The sequence below is a fragment of the Moschus berezovskii genome, chromosome 19 (genome assembly GCF_049115385.1).
Source record: "Moschus berezovskii isolate FMDL1 chromosome 19, NW_MosBer_1.0, whole genome shotgun sequence".
NCBI lineage: Eukaryota > Metazoa > Chordata > Mammalia > Artiodactyla > Moschidae > Moschus > Moschus berezovskii.
In genome coordinates this window covers 55,916,678-55,941,432 of record NC_142478.1, presented here as the reverse complement: position 1 = coordinate 55,941,432, position 24,755 = coordinate 55,916,678, and the positions used below count along the sequence as shown (strand labels likewise).

The following is a 24,755-nucleotide window of genomic DNA, read 5'->3' as shown; positions in this document are numbered from 1 at the left end:
ACAGATGTGAGTGGAGGAAAAAGCAAAATAGAAAAGAACCGCCTCTACCATCTACAAAGCACTTTTGGTCTCCATTTCCCTAACCCACATCTCTTCAACTGTTGTAGTGTTATTCCCATTTCCTAAATAGGACTCAGGCTGAAGATGGACATGAAGGTTTTTTCCCAAAATGAAACAACTAGATGGAAGCAAAGTCAAGACACACCATGTGTGAAAACCTGATGAGAAATGGACTATTTCCTGCAGTATCAGTAAACAAAGGATGTCACAGTCATCATCACCAGCAAACTATGAGCTGGTGCACCCTGAGGGAACTTGGGAAGGAAAAAAATACCTGCCATCTAGCAGTCATCAGACTACAGCTACTCTCTACAATGAGCCCTGAGGAAACTCAGGATGGGAAAACACAGGATATTGGCCCCAGGGAGCTGAGGTGTATATTAAAGGAAAGATTTCAGTAAGCCCAGACTCCTGCATCTACTCATACACAGAAAAATCACTTAATTTCTTTACTTGACACACCTGATTTTCTTTAATTAATAATAATCTTTTGATTTTCAGACTACCTGCTCCTTGCTGCAAAAGGCCTATATATCCTGGCTTCTGCCCTCCCCAGAACAGTTCTCTCAGGGTTAACTTGAGATGCTGCCTCCTAGGCTTGAAGCCCTAAAATTCCAGCCAAGTAAAACCTAACTCTCAATCTTGAGGTTGTGAATAATTTTTTAATCTACAGTGATATGGGAGAGTTTAATTCCAATTTAAAACACATATAAGGATCAGTAAACACCAGGAAACTGTGAAAATAGTTGTTAGGTTGGTGAGATTGCAGGGCAATGAGAAAATTGGAATAGCATTGACACTGTCTTTTTAAAAAGAATTCCGAAAATATAGGGTAGAGCGTTGAAATTAAACCAAACGCCTTTTCCAGTTGCAATCTCTTCGCGGAGGAATGACATCCAATAGGCTGGAGGTTAGTCAGGATGCACTCCAGACCCCAGGGCCACGGCCACGGCCACGTCCCCGCCTCAGCAGTAAGGAGTCACTGCGGACTTATACGCTTATCTTCGCTTTCCAAAGAGCGCCCCCTTCCGCTCCGGGACCGCGGACCACCCACCCTCTCACACAGGTAAGGAGCACCGCCTACTGGCTGTCAGCCTCTAGGCTGCTTGGCCCCGCCCCTGAGCGAAATGCGCATGCTCCCCAATTCCTCCCCGCCCCAGCCTTCAGGCTTCTCGCGACAGCCGCCCGGCGGCCACTGAATCTCGCGATAAAGGCTTATTGTCTCGCGGGACCGCCGCTGGTAGACGCGCTCTCGGGCGGCTCTGACTGGGGAAGAAGAATCGCATGTGTCGCTTCAGCTGGCGGTAGTGGCGGGAGCGGAGGCGGCGGAGGCTGTGCGACCGCCTGGGTAATAGCCCCTCGTGCCTCTCCTGCTTCGGAGAAGCTTGTAGAGAGCGTGGGGAAGCTGAGATGCTGTCTGGCGGAAGGGGGCCGGGCCGGGCGTCTCCACACCCCCGCCCACATGGGCCGCTCTGGTGTCCCCGGGGTTGCCCCCTTCGCTTCAGGTCGCGCCCTCACACCTGACCTCTCTTGTTGCCTTAGTCCTCTTACATTCTGCTCCTTTCGCCCGTATTCTGTCTCCTCAGACTCTGGTCTCCCCACCCTCTCCCACTTCCATCCCCTCTCCCGACTCTTAAGGGTCCCTTTCTTGGCATCCAGCCGCCCCCACACCCTGCACTCTGGGCGCCTCCGGCGACCCATCCCTTCTTCACCCCCTCTTCGTAGGTTTTTCCAGCCTCTTCAGCTGCTTCGTGGCCTTTCTCTGTTGTTGTACTTTGCATCCCTTCCGAATCACCCCCCTAAACCTTTTGCCTTGTTTCCACCGAGGTCACTCTCCCCATCCTTTTTTCCCATTGCTGCTTCTTCCACCGGTGCCCACCCCGCCTCGTTGTCATGGTCCATTTGCTATGAATCTCACTGTTGTCGCTCGCTTTCCTGTAGACCTGGAGAATGGTGTGCCCAGAATTACTCATATTTTATGAATCCAGCTTCTTACCTTTCATTCAGCAGAGAATTGGAACAGATTTGGGGTGGGGGGATTTCTAGTGGAAGTCAAGGCTATATACCCGAACAGTGTTTCTCTCAGGGCTTTGGTCCCAAATAGTGAAGCTGTGTTGTTTTTCTTTTCTGACAGGTTTTGAAATGGCTGCTGACATTTCTGAATCCGGTGGGCATGATTGCAGAGGAGACCAGAGGAGCAACACCAAGTTAGATGCAGATTACCCACTTCGAGTCCTTTACTGTGGAGGTAAGTGTTGGAAGACAGAAAATGGCTTTTACTCACCGTATTTTTGTACATTATGATCAGTGCCTTCACATTTGGTCCAAGTAATTTTTTCATCTTTGTCATTTGGTGAATCTTTAATTGGGAGTTGGGGAAGAGGAGGCATGGATGAACACATTTTCCCAGCCTGTGGGACTTGTTTCTTGCTGCTTGGCCTGGAGAAATTTTCAGTCCAGTTGGAATAGACATGTATAAATAGATTATTCCAGCCCAAAGTAACTTTCCAATCTAGCTGTTAAAGTTGGGCTTCTTGTAAGATAATTGACTCTTAAGGGATGACTGGATGAGGGAGTGGGAAAATTCATCCTAGATGAAGTGAATAGCTGTGCAAGGAAAAGCTTGTCTGTGGAGAAATAAGCAGTTTTGTATGAGTATAGTGTGTAGTGTAGGAATAGTGTAATAACAAGTGGAAGGTGATGAGGCTGGAGTGATGGGCAGTAGGACAGTTGTGGGAAAGTGTCCTTGGTTTGATTAATAAAATGTGGATCCGGGTTTTTTTTCCCCTTTGAGTGTGTTTCCTCATTTTCAGTTAAGAAATGTTTGCTAATTGGAAATAACTGTAATTTTACTAGCATCTTGGAAAGGTTCAGAAAAATTTGAAGACATACGACAGTAAAGTAAAGGGCAAGTAAATATTATCTTTTTCAGTAAATATTTTTGGCCACTTACTATGTGCCTAACTGTTTTGTGTGCTGGAGACTGAATAATGAATGTTAGGAGAAGTCATTGTTCATGTGGACCTTACCCTCTGTGCATGTAATAGAGATTTATTTTGGAATTTGAGTACTATAAAAGGAGAGGTGATGTCACCGAGTTGAAAAATTGTATCGACTCATCATTTATTTACTATCCTTGATTAAGAAAATAAAATGAGTATAAAATATCCCACAGAGTAGGCAGGGGAACTTTATGTATGGTTGACTTTGGAGTCATGGACCAGGGTTTGCATCCTTACCTTGGGCATTACCAGCTGCTCCTGCTTTATTCTAGCTCTGTGACCTTGGGCAAGTTACCTGATTTCACTAAGAGTTAGAGGTCTGTTTCTTAAGGTCTGTAAAATAAAGATGGTGATTACATCTGAAGTCAGATAATTCCTATAAAGCTGGTTCAGCAATGAATACAAGAACATAATACAGAAGTGCTCTTGTTAAAAAAGTATACTGGTTTAGTTTATTCAGTCTTGCTTGTCAGATGTAGTTACGAGTTACCGTTCTTTGTATCCTAATTCATTGAATGTAAGTCTCTATATGTTACAAGATGCACCATTATTTTAGGTTCCACTGAGAAAGAAAAATTTGTTAGGTTGACATGCCATAATTATGAGATGCATCCCTATAAAAGTGAAAAGAAGAAAGAATTAATGAAATACAGTATATGAAAACCGTCCTCTTCAATTGCTTATGTCACTCCTGAGATGGCTTTGTTGAATAACTGCACTAAGTATGCATCCAACCCAGTGATATTTCACCAGTAGTCACCAGAGGACCCTAACCTTTTTGAGAAAGGTTTATTTTTTTCCCCTAGTTTGTATTGATATTCCAGGCACTAGGATGGAGACAGGATTACCTTTTCCTCAAGGAGTTTAAGGTCTAGTTGTAGGAGAAGGACTTAGGGAATATTCAGTGCTAAATTAAATGATACTGACCAGAGCTGTGAATTAGGATTTTAGGAAAAGGAGGGATCTTTGTTCCAAGGGAAGCTGGGAGAGTGAAGTGAGAAACCTTACGTAATAGGTAGAATTTGCAAGGAAAGGTGGAGGAATTCACAAAAACAGGATGGGGGCAAGGCTTAATATGGTATTTTCAGGATAGAGGGAAGAAAAAGGAGCTAATTGGTGCAGAATGCTGGTTGAAATATAGTGAGAAACAAGGGTAAGTGGGATGGGGTCATTTCCAGGGAGACATTTGTCTGCAGGACTGAGACTTCAGAATCTGAAGTCAGTCTGAGTTTGAATCTTGGCTTAGCCATTTACTCACTGTGTGACCTTGGCCAGTTCCTCATCGAGAAAATGGATAACAGAGCCTACCTCAGTGGGCTGTTGAGAAGAATAAATAAAATAATGCTTCCAAAGGCCCCATCTCCTAATAGCACCACATTGTGAATTTTGAGGGGACACAAACATGAAGACCGTAGCAGAAGGTTTCATGGATGATGGCCTTTGTTCTTCATATCTCATCAGCAGGTACATAAGGTCAGGTTGTTGGTGATGTAAAGCTGGTGACTGCTCAGAATTTTCATTGAAGAGCTGTAGTTTACAAATAGTAAATCATCTGTGGAGGAAAATTGACTTTAAAAGCAAATAATGTGGAACTTTGAAGATTTGTCCAACTTTTTTCATCATATTACAATTTTGCTGAACTGAATATTATTTCAAATGGTGTACAAAGTTTTATGGTCTAAAGGTTTGTAGTAATGGTATTTAACCTATAATTATATCCTGAAAGTGTGGCTGAATATCTGTTCCTACTAGTGATTGAACTTGAACTGTAAAGATTAGAGAGCTCTGGTTAAGCAGACAGAGCTTTAGTGGGAAACTAAACTGAAATAAAGAGATGGTACATTTTATCGAATAGTTTTCTGCCACATTACCACCTTTGTCATTGGATGAGCTATTTAACCTATTTCAGGGTGATGATGGGCTGGTACACAGCTGCATTGCCTTGATAGGTTCTGTGATCTAATTAAGTGGTTAAGAGCATGAGCTTCAGAGACAGACCACGGTTCAAATCTTGTTCTAACCAGATGCAGATGAATTACTTGTTTTAAGTCTCATTTTTCTCATTCATAATAAACATGGTAATTCTTACCTTATCGGGTTGTGATGGTGAAACATAATACAAAGTATAACAGTGCCTGGGATGTGCCCAGTAGATGGTAATTGCTGTTATTAGTAATGGTGTACTACCTGTCCTCTCCCTCACAAGCCTGACGGTGTTGGGCCCACTGAACTAGTACATTCCTCACCTTAAAAATTAAAATAAGCAGTTGACCCAGTAATAGAGTTATAGTTAAAATTGGGAAACTTTGAGTTTTTCTAGTCCCTTAGCCTTTGCAGGCTATCTAGTGACAAGACTGAACCAACCTTCCTTTGCAGGAAGGAAATTCAGTTTCATGATCTTGTATAGCACATAACATGAAAAGGAGAGGAAAACTGTATTGCAAAGAAATGGTAGCAGAAGTGCCACTGAAGTCTGTAAATGTGTTAGTATGAATAAAAATTAGCGGCTGTTTTAGTGAAGTTATCAAAAGAAATAACCAGCTCCATTTAAGCTTTGTTGCATGGGTAATTGTTCCCATCCTAGCTTAGTTTCCAACCCATTGAAGTGGTTGTGGTAAAACCGTAAGACATGCCAGATAGTATAGTTTGATGTTTTAGCAACTGAAGGAGACATTGTTCTTTAGATCAAAAAAAGAAATCAAGATAGTATCTCTATTAACCATGTGCCATTAACCTCAAAAAAAGCACATGATGGGGGTAGTATTTGAAAAGTAGTATAGAAAAGTTATAGGAAAAAATAGATATGAAGCATTTTGTCAAATTAAAAATAAGTCCTGTGTGTGTGTATTTATTTATATTTTCAAATCTTTTCTCTCCATTTCCCCAGTCTGTTCATTACCAACAGAGGTAAGTTCTTTTCAAATTCTTTTTTTTTCTTTTTTAATTTGAGGTCATTGATTTTGTAGCTAGCTTGGGAACTTCATTTTCTTATTTTTCATTTTCTGTTATTTGCTGGCAGAGTTTCAACCTTTTATAGAGAACTTTGGTTTAGAATGATTTTATGGTCCTGCAAATTATTTTTTTTAGACTTTGAGTCGTTTGTGTGCATCTTTTGCACTTGGCTATACATAGTTTGGGTTTTTGCACAGAACTCATGAATAGTCAGCCAATAAAACAAGAGTAACCTTGAAGTCAAAGTTTAACATCCAAACAGAGAAGAGAAGGCATAAATTATGTGTAAGGCTTTCTGTTGATAAGCTTCTAAGTCAGGCTCTGTGGGCAGATCATAAAAATGAGACACCTATATGCCTGAAGCAAGAAATGCTTGTGGTTATTTTTATCTGTTTCCTCCTTTTTCTAATGGCCCTTCTGTTTATTGGAGAGGAAATAAATTGCTACAGTGAGGAGGTGTGTTTTAATTTTTAATTTCTTGTGGGACATTTCCTGGTTGAATACAGATTTTCTGTGGATGAGACATTAGGTGGGAGTAGTTGATTTTATCGTTCCATAAATAGCAAGCACAGGGAATGATTTTTTAATTAAAATGATTAAAAATATACTGTTGTGACTCAGTTTGTTCTTTTCCCCCCTCCAGTACTGTGAATATATGCCTGATGTTGCTAAATGTAGACAATGGTTAGAGAAGAATTTTCCAAATGAGTTTGCAAAACTTACTGTAGGTATGAACATTTTTTTTCTTTCATAAAAGCCTGTACACCTGAAACAGATGCATGTAGGGCATTATTTAAAGATACAAAAGCCCTCTAGTAGGAACAGAATTGTGTCACTCTATATATCTATGTCTATTGACTTTAAAACTATTCTAAGTTCTTGGGTTGATTAAGATTTCTTACATAAGATCACGGACCACTCCATGAGTCTTATCTCTGGATAGGATAGGTCAAAATATCAACTTTCTTATATAAAGAAGAGTAAATGATTTAGGGACATATATTTTCACTCATTCACTTAACAAATTATTTCTTGTATGCCTGCTATATGCTACACACTCTTTTAGATGCTGAGAATAAAGCAGTAAACAAAAGACCTGTTCTTTGGAAATTATAGAAGGAGAGACAAAATAAGTAAAACAAGACAAATGAAATAAATAAGTTATGATAAGCAGGGAATGGAAAGATAAGAATTTTGGGGGAGGGAATTTGAAATCTTGAAAGATTTTGCTGAAAATACGGCATTTGAACAAAGACCTAAAATAAGTGAGGGAGCGAGTCCTTTGAGTATCTCGGTGAAGAATTTTCCAGGCAGATAGCACAACCAGTGCAAAGGCCCGGGGGCAAACACTTACCACATATAGCATATTTAGAAAACAGCAAGGACGACTTTGGGGGGGTTTTGTGTTTTTTTTTTGGTGGGAGGGTGGTCGGGGGAAGGTAGGAGATGAAGTCAGAGAAGTAACAAAGGACTATGTCTTAAAGAGCAAATCTCAGCTTTTCTGAGTGAGATGAGAAGCCTTTGGAGCAGTTTGAGCAGAAGAGTGATGATAAGGTCTGACTTTTGTTTCAACAGCATCTTTGGCTGCTGTGTTAAAAATAGACTGAAGAGAGACTTCCCTGTGGTCCAGTGGTTAAGACTGGGCTTCCAAAGCAGGGATGTAGGGGACTCGGATTCAATTCCTGGTCAAAGAACTAAGATCCCACGTGCTGCGTGGCGTGGCTAAAAAAAAAGCCTGAAGAGAGGCATAGGCAGCAAAGCAGGGAGATCAAGTAGGTGGCTCTTGCAGTGATTGGGTCAGGAGGATGACCACCTAGTCCAAGATGGTAGCAGTGGGGTGGTGAGAAGTGGTCAGATTCTGGACATGTTTTGAAGGCAGAGCTGACAAGGTCTCCTGATATGTTGCATGTGGGATGTGAGGAAAAGGGCCAGTTAGACTTCTGACCAAAGCAACTAGAGTGGAGTTGCTGTTGCCAAAGGTAAGGAAAACTGCAGAAGAACAGATTTCCTCAGTTAACGAATTGATGGCTTTTCTTACAAGACTGGTAAAAATGAAGGCAGTAGCAGAAGAAGGGAACCCTGGGCCAGAAACAGGGCTATGGAAGTATACCCAATGTCATCCTGCTATTTGCTGCATTGATTTTTGATAGTTTTCCGTGAGGCACAACCCCTGAGACAACATGGTCTATCTGTGGTTGGATAAGAACCCTCAAATCTGATGTAACAGTCAGTCTACCTGGTGGTCCCTGAACATGTGACTTGCCTAGGACGTATCTTCATATTCAGGACCAGACTTTCTGTTAACAGAATCAGTATGCTTGATGCTAAACACTCCTGTGGAGTCTTGAGGGATTTATGCTACTTTAATGTGGCTTCTGTCACCATACACTTACCATAATGACTTCAGAATCAGGCCTGATAGGAGTCCAGGAATATAATCACTGACTTTATAAATGTTACACTCATTTGTTGGTAAAATACCTTATTTGTTTGTAAAGGTATTATCCTTCAATTAAAAAATAAATAAATTTTAAAAAATACCTTATTTATGTATGAGGTTTCTCAGGGGTAATTTCTTAATGTTAGTATGAAGTGATGTCAGTGCTTATAAGGGTTTTGTTTTTACATCTAGAAAATTCACCCAAACAAGAAGCTGGAATTAGTGAGGGTCAAGGAACAGCAGGGGAAGAGGAAGAGAAGAAAAAACAAAAGAGAGGTGAGGCGCGATTTGACTTAAACATACTGCTAGAAGCAGCCTTCTCAGAAAGCTCAGAATCCGCCTGCCAACGCAGGGAACGCAGGTTCAATCCCTGGGTCAAGAAGATCCCCTTGAGAAGGAAATAGCAACCCATCCCAGTTTTCTTGCCTGGGAAATCCCATGGACAGAAGAACCTGGCGGGCTACAGTCCGTGGGGTTGCAAAAGAGTTGGACACGACTTAGCAGCTAAACAACAACAACCACTAGAAGAAATAAGTGAAAGCATTCCCAAACTGAATAACATCTTCCCGTTACTGCATTCTATGTGAATACCATACAGAGGGATACAGAATCGTTCTCAGGATGACCGGATTTCCTATGATTTGGTCTCTATCAGTAAATTGGACCCAAGGAAACGTGCTTCATTTGCCATGTATATACATAAAAAGCAGCCAGCCAGCTTGTTTATGACTTAAATCTGTTACCTTATAAAAATATCTGTGTATTCAATTAGAGTGAGGACGTTTATAAAAGATTTTGTTCTATCCTTATTTCTGTCAGACCAGTTGAATTTTTCTTTTCACAACTAATGAATATACCTGTCTACCCCTCCTCCTTCTAAAATGAATTTCTTGTGCCTTGTATCCTATCCCTGTCTGTTTTTTCTTCCTGAATTAATTTTCCCATGACTAAAATTAGCTTATAAATATTTTCTAGGACTTCGCATTAAAAAACAAAAAACATTCCCCCAGGAACTCGTGTCTCTCTGCCATATTCTCCTCTCCATTCCCTTCTTAGCTAGACTTCCTTGCTAAGACTAGATTCAGCTATCCTCTTTTCAGTTCAGTCATTGAGTCTTCACTCCTCAGTCCATCCTTACCTGACTTTCATGCCATTGAAACTCCTCTGACAAGGGTCACGAATGGCTGGGTGGTTGCTCAGTGGTAAGAGAGCGTCTGAGCACTCCCTTCCTGAAGTGTTGTGCTTGCTCCCTCATTCTGCTTTCCTTCCTCCTCAGGCTTCTGTGCAGACTTCTCCCTTCTGTTCCTTTAAAACATGGTGTTTCCCAGGACTCTGTGCACTTAACCTTCTCATTCTGCATATCCTCCCTGGATGATTCTTCTGCATCCTTAACTTTTGCCCCCACTCTGCACTTAGAACTCCCAAATCTAGTCCTGGGTCATGTCTTTAGACTAGAAATGTGCATGGTCCCATAGGCACTTCAAGCAGCACTTCCAGTTACTTAAGTCCCAAATCTGCATCTTTTGTTTTCTTCATTTTGATTAATGACAGCACAGTTTTTCTAATCATTTGAGCCAAAAACCTGAGACCCGTCTTGGCTTCTTTCTTTTTGCCCCTTTGAATCAGTTCTGAATTCTGTGATTTCGTCTCCTTCCTCTGTTTATCCTGTACCTAGTGGCCATTGCTGTTGCCCCTGCTTTATTTAGATTTTGATTAGTTTCTGCCTGAACTAATGTAGAAGCCTCCTCAGTGGCCTCTCTTTCATTGCTCTTCACAGACCCACACTTCACACGGTGTGATGATCTTGACAGATCATAAGTCAGTGATTTCTCTCCTGTGTAGTCACTTGTTCGCTGGGTTCTTTTCTTTGCAGTATAACAGCTTGATGTGCTAGTCCTTAAATGACTGGTATATAATCTTTGCCTATCTGGCTTTCTTTCCTACATATCATAAGCTTCCTTCAGACAAGTGTATTTGCAGCCAATTAAGCCAACCTTGCTCTTTTCCCTATGGGGGCTCAGTGTGCAATGGTTGTAAACAGTACACTACCTCCTCTGTAGTATATTCAGCTTGTGGCCTATGATAGTCGCCCTAAGGAGACAGCCCTTTCCAGTGGACCCTGGCATCCGCCCTAACGAAACCAGGTGCCTATGGGACCACCCCAGTTTAGGCTCCAGACAGGTATGTGAAGTGCCTTTGGAAAGCCCCAGGACACAGTGGCCAGGGTCCCCATTGGTCAAGTTGTGATGCCCATCCATACGAAGCTGCAGAATAAGGAGCATGTGATTGAGGCGCTCTGCAGGGCCACGCTCAAGTTCCCTGGGTGCCAGACGATCCACATCACCAAGAATTGGGGATTTACTAAGTTTAATGTGGATGAATTTGAAAACATGGTGGCAGAAAAGCGGCTCATCCCAGATGGTTGTGGGGTCAAGTACAACCCTAACCATGGCCCCCTGGACAAGTGGCAGGCCCTGCACTCATGGGAGCCTTGGCACTGTCTTTTCCGTATTACTCCAACCAATAAATCCTACTTTCCTGTTAACACACACCAAAAGACAAAGTGTAATTCTCAATTACAGCATCCTTTCTTGTCTCTGTTCTTGTTTCCTTTTTTATATCTCCACCTTATATCTTCTCCTTTCAGATGGACTTATTCTGCAGGCACTTAGATGCCGCTTTCTCTGGGAAACTTTTTCTGTCCTCTGGAAGTAGAGTAAGCCATTCCTCTGCAGAGCTTATGGTAGTGCTGTGTTCATGGATCCTATTTCAGTATATACTGGATTGCTATAGTTTACCTTGGCTCCTTGCACTTGACTGAGAGCCTCTGGAGGACAGGGACTGTGTTTTGTTCTCTTCGTCTTTGTGTCCTCAGGCCTTAGTGCAGTGCACAGCACATACTGCTTAATATGTGTGGACTGAATGAATACTCATGCATGTGTTTATGAATTTTGAAAATCAGTATATTTAAAGATAGCATTCTTTACTTATGATAAAACAACTAATCCTGAATTGTTTCTTAATAAATAAAGGTGGAAGGGGTCAAATAAAACAGAAAAAGAAAACTGTACCACAAAAGGTTACCATAGCCAAAATTCCCAGAGCAAAGAAGAAATATGTAACAAGAGTGTGTGGCCTTGCAACTTTTGGTGAGTTCAAGCTTCAGTATGTTTAAAATTTGTGAATTTTATTCATTAATTCATTTCATTCTCTCTTTTTAATCTAGTATCATGAAAATTTTATAGTTCTGTTTTTTGCTAAGAAGGATACAAAATGAGATTTTGGATTTCTAACTATAGTCAAACTTCAAATCTTAAAAATCTTTTGTAGAGAGGACTGGTTTAACTTTTTCCATTCAAGAATTTCTGCTTGTGCACATTTTATCTAGAATGAGAGCTGGACAGGTTTCCCTTTGAGGTCTACCAGCACTGCTCCTCTTTACCTCCCAGTCTCAGTAGCCAAACAGTTGCAAAATGACATGTCCCCTCTGGGATGACAGTAGAGGGTGAGGGAAGGTGGTTAGTGGTGGAATGTCTTCCTTTGTAAAAAGGGATAACCATAAGAACTTCATTTACTTGGAAGTGTATATGTAATGTTGGAATTCATGTGTTCCTGGATTTATTTTGGTCTTACTATATGAATCAGGAATAGTATGGATGATCTTATTTTTATATACTGAGGCTTTATCTGACCTTAAAAATGTTACATTGTTCAGATGACTGCCTATGGGTAGTTTGTAATTACTGTTCTGAAAGGAACATGAAACCCATTAATATGATCTGTTTTATGAATTTAAAATGCAGATTAAATTTCAAAATGGAAAAATATCTTTGATGTATGATTCCAATTATAGTCTCACTGTTTCTTTTTTTCAAATAACAGAAATTGATCTTAAAGAAGCACAAAGATTTTTCGCTCAGAAATTCTCCTGTGGTGCCTCAGTAACAGGGGAGGATGAAATCATCATTCAGGGAGACTTTACAGATGATATTATTGATGTCATTCAGGAAAAATGGCCAGAGGTGAGTATTTGGAACCTGTGCATCTATAGAAGTAAGTTACTAAAGCAGTTGCTTCCATGTTAGTTGCTAAGCACAGCTCATGAAATGTAATTATTTGTGTTTTATAGGTGGATGATGATAGCATTGAAGATCTTGGAGAAGTGAAGAAGTGATTTTGAAAATGTGTCTGTATTTAATGATCTGAACTGATTGTTGACATTATGGCCAAAGGGAGAGAGGCCTTTTAAAAATATATATATTTATCCTACAGTAAAACTGTAGCCTACCCTCACCCTTGGCATTTTCACTGTTCTGTACAAGGCTGCTTGTTTTTTGGTGTTTTTTTTTTTTTAATTGCCAAAGTCTAATAAACAGGAGAGACTGTCATGCTTATGCATGAGATAGAATTTAGTCAAATAAAAAATTTTGATCATTTGGTACTGACTTTTCTCTTTCTTTTTAACTTTATTTTTGGAAAAACTAGATTTTCTGTGAAAGCTTGTCTGTTGATTATTTTTAAATAATCACAATTTAATAAAAAATGATTTTTTTTTTGATCTGAGTGATATTTTAAAGATTTGAATTTGGCTTCATCACCAGTAATAACTGTCTCCTTGCTTCTTTGGTGTGGTATTTTTGAGATGCTTGAGTATCTCATGGATCTATGGTTGAATTTGCTTCATGGTCACCAACCAAGTTCACTTTGTGGGCATATTAACATTGTTGGTAACAGCTGTTTAAGCTGTTCTGGAGATTATTTGGTAAAGTATATTAAAAGCCTTAAAACCATCTGCACTGTTTGATCCACTTCTTTGGCATTATCCTAAAGATATAATGTCTTGCTTAAAACTATGGATGAGGGTGTTCTTCATAGTGCTACTCATAATATTTAAAAAATTGCAAATGATTATAAATGCACAGTTGGGAAATGGTTAAAGAAATGATAGTGTGTCATATGGTAGGATATTTGTATATTTTAAAATACTTTCTAAGAATACTTGGAAAGGTGTTTGATAATGGTAAGTAGGAGGTCAGACACCCAAATCCATTTTATACATTTTCATCGTCTTAAGTGGACAACCATTCAGAGAGCCTAAGTTCTTGTTCTGGCTGTAAATTTATGTGAGTGAAATTCTGCTAGTCACTTGAAAATAATATACACCATTGCTCAGTATAGTCTGGAAAGCAGCAATTGAAATGTTTTTTCGGAAGAGAAGCAGTGACAATGAATCTTAATGAATATATTAAATGAATTTAAACTGTTTTTATAAAGGTCCTAAGTCTGGTGCTACAAACTGGAAAGAAGACTCAGTGGTATTTTAAGTTGCTGTTGACACCTTTAAGAAAGTTAGAACCCATTGTCTGTTGCCATGCAGAATACCATCTTGAATGAATGAGTGGGTTTTTGAGTAATTGAAACATTAGAAAGAATGTATAGATAAAGATGTAAATTAAGAAAATGAAATGCTGCATTAACTGTGAATTTAGTTAAAATTATCTAATGAAGCAAATTTATCCATTAAGACCACTTGATATGTGTTACGTATGTATTCTTTTGGTGCTGGAAGATGTCTATGTGCTTGTATCAACACACGTGACTTCATGTAAAGATTCTTAATGTTCACAGTTCTTGGCAAATGCAGTTTCAGTCCATTTATAGCCACAGTGGATGTTACTGCAGGAAAATGCCGGATTAAAACTGTCCTTGTGTATATGTGTGAATCTTTTTCTTTGACTTGAAATTTAAAATGCAACTGTTTAATCTCTGATTTAAACCTATTGTTCAAGGGGAACTCGGTGGCCATCCAGTGGTTAGGACTCAGCATTTTCACGGCTGTGGCCTGGGTTCACTTCCTTGTCAGGGAACTAAGATCCCACAAGCCTCATGGCATGGCCACACACACATACACACTATCTATCTATCTATCTATCTATATAGTTCAGGGACTGAGTTGATTCATAACATTCTGTGTATACTTTTATTATGTAAATACTTTCACAATCTAGTATTTTTAGCAAAAAGAATAAACAGCCTTATGTGTAAGATTTACAATGATTAAGCTGGCAACTTCAAATACAAATACAGTTTTGGTATGTAGTGTCTTATTTTTAAAAAGACATGCTGGCAATATATGGTTTTAAATTCCTTTTTAGTTGTTAAATAGTTGTTAAATAACATTAAGTCAGCTGTCACTTAGGTATAATCCATGGTAGCTTTCTCATTCTTAAAAATAAATAACAATTTTTAAAAAACAATTTATACCTCTTAGATTCTGTTATTTGCTAAATGCCTTTACTTAAGAAATACGGTAGAGAAACTGGAATGAGTCTAGAGTTCATCAGTTTGAATTAGTGTATAACTAGATGCTGTTTAATTCTTATATTTTCTCTTGAAAGATTTTTGACCTTAAAATACTAAGATTTTTGATTTGCAACTAGTCATAATAACCCTCTTAACCACATTCAATTGGTACTTAGCAACCATAACTCATAAAAATGAGCCTCATTTCTTACTGCTTCATATACTTGTCCTTTTAAAGTGAATATTAGGCATGTGATTGCCTGGTAAAGAATGACATTTTAGGGCTTCCTAAAAATCCAAAATTTTACAAAAGTGAAATTTGAGAAGCATGTGAGTTAAAATGTTCCTCACTTGGAAAACTGACATTCAACCACATTCCTTTTCATCTTTCTCATTCCACCACCACAACTTGCTGCATAGTCATCTATTTTAGGTCATTTAACAATTAGTCAGCCTTTGCTTTCTTGAGTTTTAAACTCTAAGGCATTGTCTTGTTGGTTCTCCTGAACATGAGCCTATCCTAAGGAGACAAGTGTCATCCAAATAAGTAAAGTTTCAAGGTAAGAATTTTTTTTTTTCTTTTTAAAAATGTTGGCAGTGCTGGATCTTCATTGCTGCAAGAGCTTTTCTGTAGTTGAGAGTGCAGGCTACTTTCTAGTTTTGGTTTTCAGTCTTCTCACTGCGGTGGCTTCTCTTGCTGTGGAGCATGGTCTGCAGTGGTGGCTCCCTAGCTCTAGCTAAGGCTTAGTTGTTCTGCAGCATGTGGGGTCGTCCCTGAATAGGGATTGAACCTGTGTCTCCTATGTTGGCAGGTGGATTCTTTACCATTGACCCACCAGGGAAGCTCCAAGGTAAGAAATTTTAAATTTGTTTTTTCCATGTTCAGGTTATCTTTTATGAACACGAGGGTGTGTTTTGCTAATTCACAGTCAACCAAAAGTAAAGTTGAAATACTATTACGAATTTGTCTTGCCAGCACTGCCATCTTATGGGTTAAGCAATAGGGGTGGGTGACCAGAGGTTAAATATAATAAGCATTACTTTTTTATAGTCCAGTTCCTATATAATAATAAAAAGGGAGAAGGAGTGACTATGAACAGGAGAAGAAAATCTTAACTCAGAACACGGTAAATATTGTCAGGAAAAAGTGCCAAGGGTCTCCCTCCACAGGGTGCACAACCACCCCTTTCCCAGGGGGCAGGACCCTCAGGGTGTGCACCTCTACCCCATGGGGGTACATCATTTGACTTACCCCGGGGGGGTGTACGCCCTCCCCAAGGGGGACAGCACACCCACTGATTCAATCTGCCTTAGTAAATATAGTGACCCTAATTAAATCAATCTACTTCTTAATGTGTGTCCCAAGAGGTAAGGCAGACTGATTTAATGGTGGGGGGCGGTCAGGAAACCTAAGATGTTTCATTGGTTTAATGAACGTTAGGCGATTTAAGGACTCGATTTAACGGGGCGGGGGGCGGGGGGTGATGGTGTTTGAGAGCAGAGATTTAATCAGCGGCGACTCACGTGATTTTATATAGGAGTCACACAATACAGGGTGTTGACTGAATCAATGGGAATCACTTGACTTATGATAGGGGCTGATTTAACAATAGGAGTCAAGTCATCCAGGGGCTGATGAAATCAGCCCGAGCGCCCTTCAAGAGGGACAGCACCCTTCCAGGCTGAACAGCAGAGTGGGTGCAACGTCCACCCTAAGGGGGCGCGTCTACTCCAAAAGGTGCATCTGGTTATTTGATGTACACCGAGGGTGCACGCCCACCCCAAGGGGTACCTCATTATTTAACAAAAGAGCTACATCATGAGTAAAAAAAAAAAAAAAATACCGAAACTTTTCCCTCTCTTCATCTATGATTCTCAGTTTAGAACTGTCTGCGGGGCTGGTCCGCAATTGAGTATCAACTACTACCAGAGGTGGCGTCTGCCTCCATCTATTTGAATGCCAGGTACTGACTTCCTACCCGGGTGTGCAGGGCAGCGACGGCGACAGCGCTCACAGTTTAGGAGGGAAAGATGCGAAACTGTAAGCAGCTGGTCATACACAGGCCAGGACGATGTGGCAGAGACAGCCGTTCATTTGTTCCATCATTCTCTGGGTAGTGGTGAAGGAGCGGTTCTTTGCGGGCCGCGGGTAACGGCTTTCACATCGCCAGATAAACCATTCGAGAACAGAACGCCGGGATGGCAGCGCGGCCCGCGCCAGGAGGGAGCCAGCCCCCGTGGGGTCTCGCGAGAGCCGGCGACGCAGTAGGCCGGCGGGCCGGGCGCGCTCCGCGGGGTCGGCGGTTTGGGCGGGCTGGCTTGGGCCGTCGAGGGCGCGGGGCTCCGGGGCTCGGGGCTGGCCCCCCAGCCGCTCCGGGCAGGCGCGCCGATGGCGTTTCTAAGGTGACGCTGCGCACACCGCCGGTCTCCGGGGGCGGAGGAAACACCTATGAACCCTTCGGCCTCCTTCCTGGCCGGGCGCCAGGTGAGCGGCCGCCCCTCGGCGCCTCGGGTTTCCGCCGGCTCGTCCCATGACGAGCGGAGAGCAGTCCTCTGGGACAGCGTGCATGGGGGTTACTCAGGAATCGTTCCTGCTTAAAATGTGAAACAATACCCAGGACGCAGGGGAGTGTCACGTCCGTTTCCTTACCTTAATGAAAACGTGTTGTTCAGTCTAGGCGCGGTGCTCACTTTTTAACGATATACCAATGGGCATCTGCAGAGTTGTTTCTCTATACACCTGCTCGCTTTACCTGCCCCTGCTTCCCAGCCACCTGCGAGTGGAGCACGCTGTAATCACCAGTTTTCCCAAAACGTTTTGAAAGTAAACTTGCCCAAGCTGTACATCTGTCTGGTCCGTATAGGTTGAGATGAACTTGTTTTTGCACACTTGGTCCATTGTTTCCTGTGTTAGAATCCTTGCTCCGGGCTGGCGAGCTCAATGCCCCAAGCAACTGGTCTGCCCAGTGAATATTGGTTGAGTGAATGAGTGAGTGAAATGGCTTACCAAAGACTGGAATTCAAGCCTTATGGCTTGGAATTCCTTGACTCCAAGTTCCATTTTCTGTGTTTAGTAAGTAACTAATTCATTTGTCATTATTATTTCTCTACAAATCTTATAATTCAGAAAGCAGTAATGATGTACATGGGTCTCTGGTAAACAGTAACACTTTTTTTTTAATTGGAGTATAATTGGTTTACAATATTGCGTTAGTTTCAGTGGACAGCATAGTGATTCAGTTTTTTGTTTTTTTAGTTCTTTAGTTCATAGATGGGGACAGTGCCATACTTTAGAATGTGACTTACAGTGTTGCTAATAATTTGTTAATAATAGCTAATGTTTGTTGATCGGTTATGATGGAACAAAATTTTATTAAGGCAGGACATGAAAATTTTAACATAAAATTTTCTCTGCACTTTGAGCCACACCCTCCTCCCCTTTGGTGTGTGTATTGTGCATCCCCCTTATACAGTAACTAGATCCCTTTAGAAGACCTAGGAATGCTTGCTTACAAAAAAAAAAAGGTGGTTTTTTTCTTAGAACTAGCAAACAACTCCTTAGTAGACAGCATTCCTTTTTCAATCATGTAAGGGGTCACAATGACCAGCACTTGCCTTGTCTGTGCAAATCTGAACTGTGTAAAGGTGAATGTATTATTTTGATGTATTTTCAACCCTTTGTTGTATGTAACTGTGTTTTGACATCTTACAGGCAGAATGGTTCTCAGAGCTTTTTGAAAGACTGTCTCTCAGGTTATAATCCTCAGGTTGGCTGGAAAAAATTTTCCATTTCTTTTTTAGATTAACTGTTGATTAATTTTTAAAGACACAATAGTGTGTCATTTTTAATGACACAATGGGAAGTGCTTTACAGACCTTATCTTGCTTAATCCACACAACTCTAAGAAATCGAAATAGTGTTACTACCATTTCACAGCAAAGAAACTAAGGGTTAAGAAAGTTAAGTAACTTGCCCAAGGTCTTAGAGCCACCAGGTGGCTCATTCTGGATTCCCACTTAGGTGAGACCAACTTGACTGCACTAGACTTTCAAATGATGTATGCTTAAAAGGAATTATTGTAGATAATTTTGTTAGGCATGAAAATGGCATCTTGGCTATACCAAGATGTTCATTTTTAGAGAGGCATACCAAAGTATTTAAAAGTAAAATATATTTTTTATCAACAACAAAAAGAAAAAGGAAAATTGAAACGGTGCAAAATTTTTGATAGTAATAAGACATAGCTACTGAGCAAATGTGAGTTCATTATACTGTTCTTTTATCTTCTGTGTATGTTTGAAATTTTTCCTTTACAAAATTTGTTTTTAAGTAGGTATGTTGAATTTGGACCAGTTATATTTAAACAATATTTACTTCCTGTTTCCCTTTACTTGATTGTTCTAGAATTGCTAGATGGGGGTATAAAATAGGGGATAATATTGTTGATTGATACAAGGAGAGGGTTGACAGCAAAGAAAAAAATGCAGAAATAGGTTTATGTGTGATTAACCAATGGAGGTTTTACAGCTGGTCCTGCTCTTTAAGAGTGGTGTGTTTGGTATGACAGAAAATGATAGAGACAGAGTGCATGGTAGGTGTTGCTGCTGCTGCTGAGTCACTTCAGTCGTGTCCGACTCTGTGTGACCCCATAGACGGCAGCCCACCAGGCTCCCCTGTCCCTGGGATTCTCCAGGCAAGAACACTGGAGTGGGTTGCCATTTCCTTCTCCAATGTGTGAAAGTGAAAAGTGAAAGTGAAGTCACTCGGTCATGTCTGACTCGTAGCGACCCCATGGACTGCAGCCTACCAGGCTCCTCCATCCATGGGATTTTCTAGGCAAGAGTACTGGAGTGGCTTGCCATTGCCTTCTCCGATAATAGGTGTTAGCATATGTTAAATATCCATAATTTTGCCACCATGTTATAATCAAGAAATGAAATTTCTTGATTCAAGTTGCCACCTTGAATGGGAAGCAAAAGAAGATACTGAGTTGGCCCTAAAATTCCTTTGGCCAGCCCAATATAATTGTTTGGAAAATATGCTTTGGCTGATTTATGTCGATGGTTTTATTTTGACATGAATCTACTTTATATATTTAGAACATCGGGTCAGAGGTTGAGATTTCCACTATTGAGAAACAACGGAAAGAGCTGCAGCTGCTCATTGGAGAGTTAAAAGATCGAGATAGAGAGCTCAATGATATGGTTGCAGTACATCAGAGACAACTTCTTTCATGGGAAGAGGATCGGCAGAAAGTGTTGACTTTGGAAGAACGTTGCAGCAAATTAGAAGGTCAGACATATATTCAGCATCATCCATCTAGTGCTGGTACATGCCAACATACTGAAAGGGCTCATGAGAAAAATAGAGAAGGAACATCTCAACACAGTCCCTGCTGTCCTGGAGTTTAACTGAAGATAGGAGGATTTCATGAACATTCACAGCAGAACAGACAAACACAACGTGAATTAAAGTAGGGCAAGCAAAGTATTAATACTTAACTGTAGAAAGAGTGCTGGGACAGCTTCAGTAGATAGGGAGGGTCAACAGCGAACCTGAAGGAAATTAGTTTTGAGCTAGAATATGAATGAAGATGCCACTGAACTGACCATTCCTTTTGAACTGACTCAAAGATTTTAAACTTTTGATATTGAACTTGATCTCAAGTACTTAAAACAGTCATCTTTTAAAATTACAGCACCCTCAAAAGTGGCTTACAAAAATTTCCCTTTGTGCCATATTTTAACTGTCATCCTTTTGCTGCTACCCTCAAATCTGACTGTTCTATTGACACTGTGTTAATATTACTAGAATGTATTGCTGCTGCTGCTGCTAAGTCACTTCAGTTGTGTCCGACTCTGTGTGACCCCATAGACGGAAGCCCACCAGGCTCCCCCGTCCCTGGGATTCTCCAGGCAAGAACACTGGAGTGGGTTGCCATTTCCTTCTCCAATATGTGAAAGTGAAAAGTGAAAGTGAAGTCGCTCAGTCGTGTCTGACCCTTAGCGACCCCACGGACTGCAGCCTACCAGGCTCCTACATCCATGGGATTTTCTAGGCAAGAGTACTGGAGTGGCTTGCCATTGCCTTCTCCTAGAGGAGGAAATACTAGATCTGTTTATAGAAAAGTAGGGACTTCCCTGGTGGTCCATTGGTTAAGAATCCAATGCAGGGAATGTGGATTCGATCCCTGGTTGGGGATCTGAGGTCCTGCATGAAATGGGGCAGCTAAGCCCTCATGCCACAAGTACTGAGCTCACATGCCTCAACCAGAGAACCTGGGTTCTGCAACTAAGACCCGACACAGTCACAAAAAATAAGAAAGATAACCATATATCCCCTTCTTTTTTTTGGCTTTTATTACACAAAGGATTCTGTAAATGTGACAATCTAAATATGATTGATTTTTCAATTTCCTTGATGACCATCTGATTTTACTCTAATTGTACGCACCCACACATATATACATATAATGCAGTATTTGTTTATTTTTTAAATTTAATTTTGTTTTAATTTTTGACTGTACCATGCGGCATTTGAGATTTAAGTTCCCTGACCAGGGATCAAACCTGTGCCCTCTGCATTGGAAGCACAGAGTCTTAACCAATGGGCCACCAGGGAAGTCCCAATAAGGTATTTTTAAATTGAGGTCTACACATTGATTTTTGGACATAATGCTGTTGCACACTTAATAGACTACAATATACTACCATATAAATATAACTTTTATATGCACTGGAAAACCAAAGTATTTGTGTGATTCACTTTATTATGATATTCCCTTTATATCAGTGGTTTGGAACTGAGCCTCCAATATCTCAGAGGTCTGCCTGTATAACCATTAGTATCTGGTTTTAAAATGATCAAGACCCTTGAATAGGCATTTCATGGAAAACTGGCCAATAAATTTACAAAAAAGTTCTCATTTGTAATTAGGGAAACGAAAATGAAAATTAAGACCATAATGAGACTGGCGAAAAATATCAGGTACTGGTAAAATTGTGGAGCAAGGGAAGATTCATTCACTACTGGTGGGAGAGTCAATTAGTACAACTACTTTGGAAAAATCACGTGACAATTCTGGTAAAGTTGAAGATATACCAAGCTATGGCTCTGCATTTCCACTTCTGGAAGTATACTCCCACTTCAGTATGCAAGTGAATTACCTAAAAGTGAAGTGAAAGTGTTAGTCACTCAGTTATGTCAGACTCTTTGCAACCCCATGGACTGTAGCCCACTCGGCTCCTATGTCCATGGAATTGTCCAGACAAGGATACTGGAGTGGGTGGGTGGCCATTCCATTCTCCAGGGAATCTTCCTGACCAGGGATCCAAGCCAGGTCTCCTGCATTGCAGGCAGATTCTTTACTATCTGAGCCACCAGGGAAGTCCTCAGGATCTTACTAATAAGTAGATTGTGATACAGTAGGTCTGTGGCCTGAGAATCTGCATATTTAACAAGTTCGCAGTTGATATTGGTGCTGCTGGTCTGAGGGACCACGTTTTATTTAGGAGCTCTTGCAAAAGCATGAAGATGCTTGTGCAAGAATATTCAGAGCAACATTGTTCATAATAGCTGTGAAGTGGAAACAGTCCAAATGACCATCAATATTAGAATGTATAAGTAAATGTTGGCATAATCATATACTGTTATGTAGGAATGACAGTGCACAAGGAGGAGTTACACAGCCACGTGGACACATCTCAGGATCATAATCTTTATTTTCTGGCCCTGCAGTGCAGCTTGTGGGATCTTAGTAACCGGACCAGGGATCAAACCTATGCCCTTGGCAGTGACAGGGCAGAGTCCTAACCACTGGACCACTAGAGAATTCACAGAATCATAATCTTAAGTGAAAAACAGCAAACAGAATTCACACAATTAAACTATTTTTAGGGATGTGATCATAGATAGTAAAACTAATAAAAAACAAGGAAATGAGTAAGCTCAGGATGGTGGTTGGAAGGTGGGAGATTGGAGAGACTGTTCAGGAAGTGATATACAGGGCTCTGGGTTGCTGCTAGTGTTCTGTTTCTTGACTAGGGTACAGTATTGTGCATTTCGTAATAAAAACTTTTCAAAGGAGAATTAACCTTTGAAAGATTCCTTAGCACACTTACTTTTAAACCATTGCCTGAAAATAATCTCCCTCAGGTGAACTACATAAAAGAACTGAAATAATCAAGTCACTCACAAAGAAGGTAAAAAGCCTTGAATCGAACCAAATTGAATGCCAGAGTACTCTTCAGAAGACTCAACTGCAGCTTCAGGAGATGGCCCAAAAGGCAACCCATTCCTCACTCCTCTCTGAAGACCTTGAGGTTGGTTTTATTTTTTTAATTAATTAATTTTTTATTAGAGTATAATTGCTTTACAATGTTGTGTTAGTTTCTGCTGTATGACAAAGTCAGTCGGTGAGATTGGTTTTCAGATAAGCTTCGCTAGCCCAAATTATGTTTGTGTTTCAGTTATTAAAGTAGTTCATAGACTTAAATATTTCCATTAAATGTGTGTGTGTATAAAAGTATACCCATCCATTCAGCATCACAGTTTTATATGATGGTGAGTTTTGGTTAGCCACTAGTGTTGTTTTGTCCTGAAGATGAAGCTTCATTACAGCTCTTTTTTAATTGTTAGGTTGTTTGTTTGGTAGCATCCTTCATTTTATCAACAGTGGGTTAATTTAAAAAGTCTTTCTCAAAGTCTGAGATCAGTATCATCACGCAGTTTCAAATTATGTTTCCTGAATAACTGTGTCTAATCCGATGAAACAGATATCTGCCTTATGTTAGTGGCATATTGGGAAAAAAATGTCAGAGTGATCTTTCAGTTTTCAGTCCTGGCTGATGAGTCATCAAATATCTTTTGAGCTCATAATTTTTTGAGAGGCACAGTGAGAAAGCCTTTTTAAAAATATTTATCTTTTTTTTTTTTTGACTGTACTGGGTCTTTGTTGCTGCAAGGGCTTTTCTCTCGTTTCAGAGAGTGGAGGGTACTCTCTAGCTGTGGTGCTTCTCATTGTGGTCGCTCCTCTTGCTTCCGAGCATGGGCTCCAGGGTGGACAGCCTTCAGGAGGTGCAGCTCCCGGGCTCAGTAGTTGTGGTGCATGTGGGATCTTCCTGGACCACGGATCGAATCCATTGGCAGATGGATTTTTACCACTGAGCCTCTCAGGAAGCCTGAGAAAGCCTTTTTTGCTGCTGTTGTTACTGCCTTCATGTTCTTGTTTCATAACGATACCAGTATAGATCTTGGTAATATAGTGAAGCTTAATAACTCATAATAATTGTATAGATTTTATGTCTTAAATTTATTTTTTTCTGATTACTCTTCTAGACAGTTTCTAGCTGTATAATAAGTGAAAACTATTAATGGAATCTCTTGATGTGAAAGTGAAAGTCACTCAGTTGTGTCTGACTCTTTGCGACCCCCATGAACTATACAGTCCATGGAATTCTCCAGGCCAGAATACTGGAGTGGGTAGCCTTTCCCTTCTCCAGAGGATCTTCCCAACCCAGGAATCGAACCCAGGGATCGAACCCAGGTCTCCCACATTGCAGGCGGATTTTTTAACCAACTGAGCCACAAGGAAAGCCCAGAATCTCTTGATATGTTGAATTAAAAAATGGAAGTATGTTAGTCAGCTTGGGCTGCCATAACAAAATACTATAGACTGGGGGAAGGCTTAAAAAACAGAGACTTCTTTTATCCTCACGCTTCTGCAGGTTAGAAGTTGAAGATCATGGTGCCGGCATGGTTGGTTTCTGGTGAGGGCTCTCTTCTTAACTTGTAAATGTAATGGTCACCTTCTTACCATGTCTTCCTGTGACAGGGAGAGAGACAGCACCTGAGCAAGCTCTCTGGTATCTTTTCTTCTGAGGGCTCTGATCCCATCCTGAGGGCTCCACCCTCATGACCTCATCTAAACCTAATTCCCTCTCAAAGGCTCCACCCCCAAACAGCATCACATTGGAAGTTAAGGTGTCAGCATATGCAT

The 24,755-nt window shown here is 40.7% G+C and overlaps 2 protein-coding genes, 1 non-coding gene and 1 pseudogene across 6 annotated transcripts in view; all 4 read left to right on the top strand.

Annotated features, from left to right (window-relative positions):
- Positions 1 to 1,253: 1,253 nt before the first annotated feature.
- On the top strand, positions 1,254 to 14,173 carry DENR (density regulated re-initiation and release factor). Of its 2 annotated transcripts, XM_088828135.1 has the most exons (8): positions 1,254 to 1,408; positions 2,195 to 2,308; positions 5,950 to 5,969; positions 6,658 to 6,742; positions 8,647 to 8,730; positions 11,487 to 11,603; positions 12,337 to 12,476; positions 12,584 to 14,171. In XM_088828135.1, exons 2-8 carry the CDS (start codon positions 2,203 to 2,205, stop codon positions 12,626 to 12,628), a joined length of 597 nt encoding a protein of 198 aa, XP_088684261.1. In that variant the 5' UTR covers positions 1,254 to 1,408; positions 2,195 to 2,202; the 3' UTR covers positions 12,629 to 14,171. The 2 variants fall into 2 exon arrangements, with proteins under 2 accessions (XP_088684261.1, XP_088684262.1); XM_088828136.1 differs by lacking the exon at positions 1,254 to 1,408 and having other exon boundaries at positions 2,188 to 2,308; positions 12,584 to 14,173.
- Positions 8,741 to 11,480, top strand: LOC148774873 (large ribosomal subunit protein uL16-like; annotated as a pseudogene).
- LOC129542957 (small nucleolar RNA SNORA70) lies at positions 10,429 to 10,559 on the top strand. The gene has a single exon (XR_008683209.1). It is a non-coding gene; the product is annotated as a small nucleolar RNA SNORA70 (small nucleolar RNA).
- Positions 14,174 to 16,673: 2,500 nt separating the features above from the next.
- The window catches only part of CCDC62 (coiled-coil domain containing 62), a 37,861-nt gene continuing 29,779 nt past the window's right edge, over positions 16,674 to 24,755 (top strand). For all 3 annotated transcript variants that reach the window (XM_088828134.1, XM_088828133.1, XM_088828132.1), the window contains exons 1-3: positions 16,674 to 17,242; positions 19,858 to 20,050; positions 22,913 to 23,079. In XM_088828134.1, the coding sequence (XP_088684260.1) occupies positions 17,207 to 17,242; positions 19,858 to 20,050; positions 22,913 to 23,079 (396 nt within the window). In that variant the 5' untranslated portion in view covers positions 16,674 to 17,206. The remainder of the gene's footprint in view (positions 17,243 to 19,857; positions 20,051 to 22,912; positions 23,080 to 24,755) is intronic.

Bases quoted from the DNA above. Each gene is read 5' to 3' on its own strand.
- DENR (XM_088828136.1), top strand. From the start codon at position 2,203: ATGGCTGCTGACATTTCTGAATCCGGTGGGCATGATTGCAGAGGAGAC. The intron at 6,743-8,646 runs GTATGAACATTT...TTTTACATCTAG, and splicing joins GTTTGCAAAACTTACTGTAG to AAAATTCACCCAAACAAGAA. The intron at 8,731-11,486 runs GTGAGGCGCGAT...TAATAAATAAAG, and splicing joins GAAGAAAAAACAAAAGAGAG to GTGGAAGGGGTCAAATAAAA.